Here is a 4472-nt window from a genome sequence, read left to right as displayed (position 1 = left end):
AGAATCAACCGGGTTGGAAAAGATCATCAAGACTTTTTAACATCATCCGGTCCAACCGTTCCCAGTAGTGCCGAGGCCACCACTAACCCGTGTCACCGGGGGCCTCGTCCGCATGCTCCGTGAACACCTCCAGGACGGTGATTCCGCCACTGTCCTGGGCAGCCTGCTCCAGTGTCGGCGTGTCTGCGGGAAGCTGTATGTCGCCAAGTCCTTCCTAATGCTATATAGGTAGTTTCTTAGGGGACAGGGAATGAACATAGTGAGGGACATCAGATCACTGTGTTCGCTCAGAAAAACAATTTCGATCACACACATCCCATTCCCCTCCCCCAAAAAAGAAAAGCAGGGGAAGCTATTGAAATATTGCTGTGAGCACAGGGGTTGTGACAAGGAGCGGGCGTCTGGGGACAGACCCAGCGAGCCTGGTTATGGGTTTCTTTACCTTTGGTCTCACACATCAGCATTGTGTAAAGCTGCACCCAGGACCGAGTGCAGAGAGCACGTGGGCTGCTTTCTTGTTGGGATGGGGGGTTTTGGTAGTCCTAAGTTTGAATTTCAAAAGCCCTTTTGTGGTTCAATTTTTACAAAGGAATTGTGTCCATTTTTTTGGCTATAATTTAAAGATTCCTTATTATCTACTTCAAGATTTAGTCATTAGTAAAAATACTTCTGTAATTTTCCTGCAGAAGGTTTAATTAGTGTGAGTGGACTACCAGTTCCTTTCCCATCTATGAGCTAGAGCTTGCACATTTGGTAGAACAGGTTTAGTAAACCACAGCCTCTTCTTCCCTCCTAGCTTTTCTTCCTTAACTCTTTTTGTAAAAGGCATGAGGCTTATTAGCTCCACATTATGAACAGAGGAACTGTGAACCAACACAACAAAAGGAACGGCAGAGCAAGAGCTGAGCCTGCTGCTGTGCAGTTGACCTTCCTGGCAATTCACCAAGTGGTCCAAACTCACCAGTAACTGCGGCTGGGGCAGCAGGGCCCAAGTGAGGGTATTTATTACCCAGCAGATGAATTCACATGCCACAAGCCCCAGGTTTTTGCTGGGTCATAGATCTGCAGCATGAGGAAGGTAATGAACTCCTTTGTTGTCTACTCCAACTGTACCAACCCCTATTTGTTTAAATATCTGGGCTCATTACATTGATGACAACTTACAGTGGGCAGTCCTGCCTTACTTTGGACCACCTGCCACCAGAAGGCAGTCTTTAAATAGTTTTTCTTTCTACCTGAAATGGAAAGGTGAAGCAGATATAGTCTGTATTGTCCATTGAATGCAACCTTTTTTGGTAGCATCCTTAAGGATGACACAGCTAGCCCAGATTACTTGAGACTAACATCAGCTCATCTGGTAGCCATCCATAGATCTCATTCGAATTATCTGGTGGCCTGAAGCCAGGCTAATCTCAAACAGAATAAGCTTTCTTCTCAACAGTCTTTCCCACTGCTGTGAAAAGCCAGATTCTCCCAGGCAAGTCATATTAACAATAAAGCATCCCAGAATCCTTCCTGCATGTGTGTATTTGCTGCTAGTGGGTACTGTGGTGGCATTAAGGAAGAAATAAAACCAACGAAGAACAAGAGAAACAAAAAACCCCCAATAACAAAGGAAACCCCAACTGGCTTTTTGTGGTCTTGGCTTACTCCCATAGTCAGGGCTTTAGTATCTAGGGCTCTCTCTGAAGGCAATGGAAGCAGTGGGCAGCTGATAACAGACCCTGCAGGCCAGGCTGGTAATAGCTGTGCGCAGTGCCAGGCTGCTCCTAATCACCCCAATGCCAAAAGTCCCCCGAAGCCAACCCTGCCGCGGCGTCCCCGCTCCCTGGTGACGCTCACACAGCTAATCTGCACCAGCACATGTCCCGTGGCCGTGCCTGGGGACGGCAGTGCGCAGTTAACAGGCTTGGGGTTTCCCAGAGCTGAGGACAGGCCCAACCCCAAACCTACTGAGAAACAGGCATGTCATGTACCAGGTTTGGTGTAAAGAGAGACCGGGGTCCACAGAAACGCACCTGGGGAGGAGAGGGAAGAGGCACAAACCTACTTTTGCTTCACAGAGCCCCTCAGGTGCCTTGTCATGTACCATCATTTTGAAGACTCTGTAAGGAAGTGCTGCAGAGGAGGCACATAATTCCAGGGAGCTATTTTTAGCAAGAGAGAAAACAATGTTACGTGATTGCACATTTCTTTTGCTTCCCCTTTTTTGTTTGTTTTGCTTGTGACATGCTCTCAGTGAGAAATTGCTGAAATTGTTTTGTGAATTAGCATCTTCATCTCCTTCGTAAGTTGTGGCTACTGTAAATTGATGGGTTGTGTATTTTACGTAGTATTTATTTAGGGTCAGTAGGTCTCTGACACATTGTGTCAGAACGCAGGGATTGAATGTGCACTCAGAACTGCGCTATTCCTGTTAGCTAAGCATAGGTGAAGGAAACAGGTACTGAATGTGCACGAGTGAGATGAAATTTGCTTTGAAAGTAAACGTCCAAATAACCTTTCCAGAATTTGGTCTTACGAAACTGTAGAAGATGCCCGTTGCCATAGTAGAAAATACCTACAGTGTGGCAATGGAACATCACTGGTTGTTTTCCTGAGTAAATCAAACTGCTTAGAGAATGCCTATTTTTTGAAAAATGGTAACACTATTGTGTTTTAAGGAAACAAACTAATTTCATCTGAATTTAAGGTCTTGCTTTTCTTGCTCCCTGCTGAAGATGGCTCCCAAGCTATTGGCAGATGATGGCAGAATATTTGCTAGCTACTTCTGTGCAATGCACTTCTGGTGCTAAGCTTTGTCTGAGGAGCAGTTGCCTGTTCCTCTGTTAGCTGGTGAAGGAAGTGGAAGTCATCTGTGGTGGGGAAGTCTGGAATAAGCTGATTTTTCTTTTGGAACAATATGGAAGCTCAGAGGTTCCTTATCTCTAGCAACCCATAACAGTGGTATTTACTCTCAGTGAGTCAAGTCCTTCCACTGTCATCTTTTAATGCAAAATAACTTAAGGTGCTTCCCTAATTATAGCTCCTTTTCCTGTCCTTAAAAGGAAAGCACCGACAGCTGTCTAACATGTAATAAAACTACTACAAGCTTCCAGAGGACAGTCCATTCTGGGTTTCTGTTGCTCAGTGATATTAGTCCTGTTTATCAGCAGGCAACATGACTGTCATGTTTTGCTCAGCCTCGCATAATTTCCTTTAATGCAGTGAACATAATAGTCACCTTTGGTGGAACTGTGTTTGCACCTCCAGCGTTTTCCTGGCAAGTTCTGAAATACTACATCTCAGATATAAGAAAATGAGAAATATAAGAAGTGCTGTATTTCTTAATGGTAGGAATGGAAGGGAGAAAAAGAGGAGGGGAGAGAGAGACCATCATCTGTGCAAGTTAGTTAGAAGTTGATTCAGATTTTAGGTTGTCTGAAGTTGATGGATTCTTACTAAATGTTTAAGGAATGTATTTCTTTGAGAGTGCGGTGTTCTACTTGTGTTATACAATGGGGTTCTTTTGTTACTGATCCTGCCTCCATCCTTTGTGCAGTTAGGCACTGGGAATAAGGCTTATTAATGAACTGTACGCTTGCGTGGCAATGTGCTGAATGTGGTGATTATAGGGGTCTACTGCTGAAAAGTTGTTATTGGTTTTATTATGGATCTTGTCCTGTATGACTCATGTGATGTTAAAACTTCAATTATGTGGCAGAAGCACATGTACTTAATAAATTAAGGTCACTCATTTTTGGCTACAATCTCTCTATATGAATATGTATTTGTATATATATTACACATAAGATAGATAATTAAAGACAAATATAGTGTACACAGATATTAACGACCACACTGTTTGCTGCTCAGAGACCTAGAATTAACTGTAAGGGGGGTGCGTGTGTGACAATTTTCCAAGCCACTCAGTGATGTGCCTGTGCTCTTGTGCCTGTACACAGGCAGCAAATAGGCACTTTGCCTCCTGGTAGCAGCCTGAAGCGCTGGCTACTCCCCTCACTGGCTGCCTGACAGTCCCACTAGTATAAAAAGGCCCCTTGGGGCAGGCTGTGCTGCGTGTAGCTGATACAGCAGCAGAGAGGGCTTGTGCTGGGGACTGCAACCACAAAACCTGCTGGGTTGTAGCCACCAACAGGTCTAAGCTGCACAAAATGCGTGAAATTGTGCATCTTCAGATTGGCCAGTGTGGGAACCAAATTGGATCTAAGGTAAGGTCTCTTTTCAGTATTGGGCATTAGCAGTAAGGGCTCCCAGTGGTAGCAGGTCAAATGTCGTTAAGGGATGGGGACTTTCAGGGGGAACAATTTGCTAACTCAGTGGTAGGATATATGGCATATTAGCAGTGAGTATGAATATTTTTGATACGAAAGTCCTAAGATGGACATGCTCCTCATGGAAAGGTTAATGTTAAAACTGTCAAAGAATGAAATATCTCCAGTTACTATGTCATGGTGATTATAAGTGCTCCA

At 44.5% G+C, this 4472-nt stretch overlaps 1 protein-coding gene across 2 annotated transcripts in view; it reads left to right on the top strand.

Moving 5' to 3' along the window:
* The first annotated feature begins 4069 nt into the window (after positions 1 to 4069).
* Positions 4070 to 4472, top strand: part of TUBB1 (tubulin, beta 1 class VI) — a 3377-nt gene continuing 2974 nt past the window's right edge. The window contains exon 1 of one of the 2 annotated variants that reach the window (XM_010014536.1): positions 4070 to 4211. In XM_010014536.1, the coding sequence (XP_010012838.1) occupies positions 4155 to 4211 (57 nt within the window). In that variant the 5' untranslated portion in view covers positions 4070 to 4154. The remainder of the gene's footprint in view (positions 4212 to 4472) is intronic. The other variant, XM_010014537.1, reaches the window with a different exon arrangement.

This window comes from Nestor notabilis, unplaced genomic scaffold (assembly GCF_000696875.1).
Source record: "Nestor notabilis isolate BGI_N333 unplaced genomic scaffold, ASM69687v1 scaffold36035, whole genome shotgun sequence".
Taxonomy (NCBI): Eukaryota; Metazoa; Chordata; class Aves; order Psittaciformes; family Psittacidae; genus Nestor; species Nestor notabilis.
The sequence above is the reverse complement of the archived record's forward strand: the minus strand, read 5'-3'. Positions and strand labels throughout refer to the sequence as shown.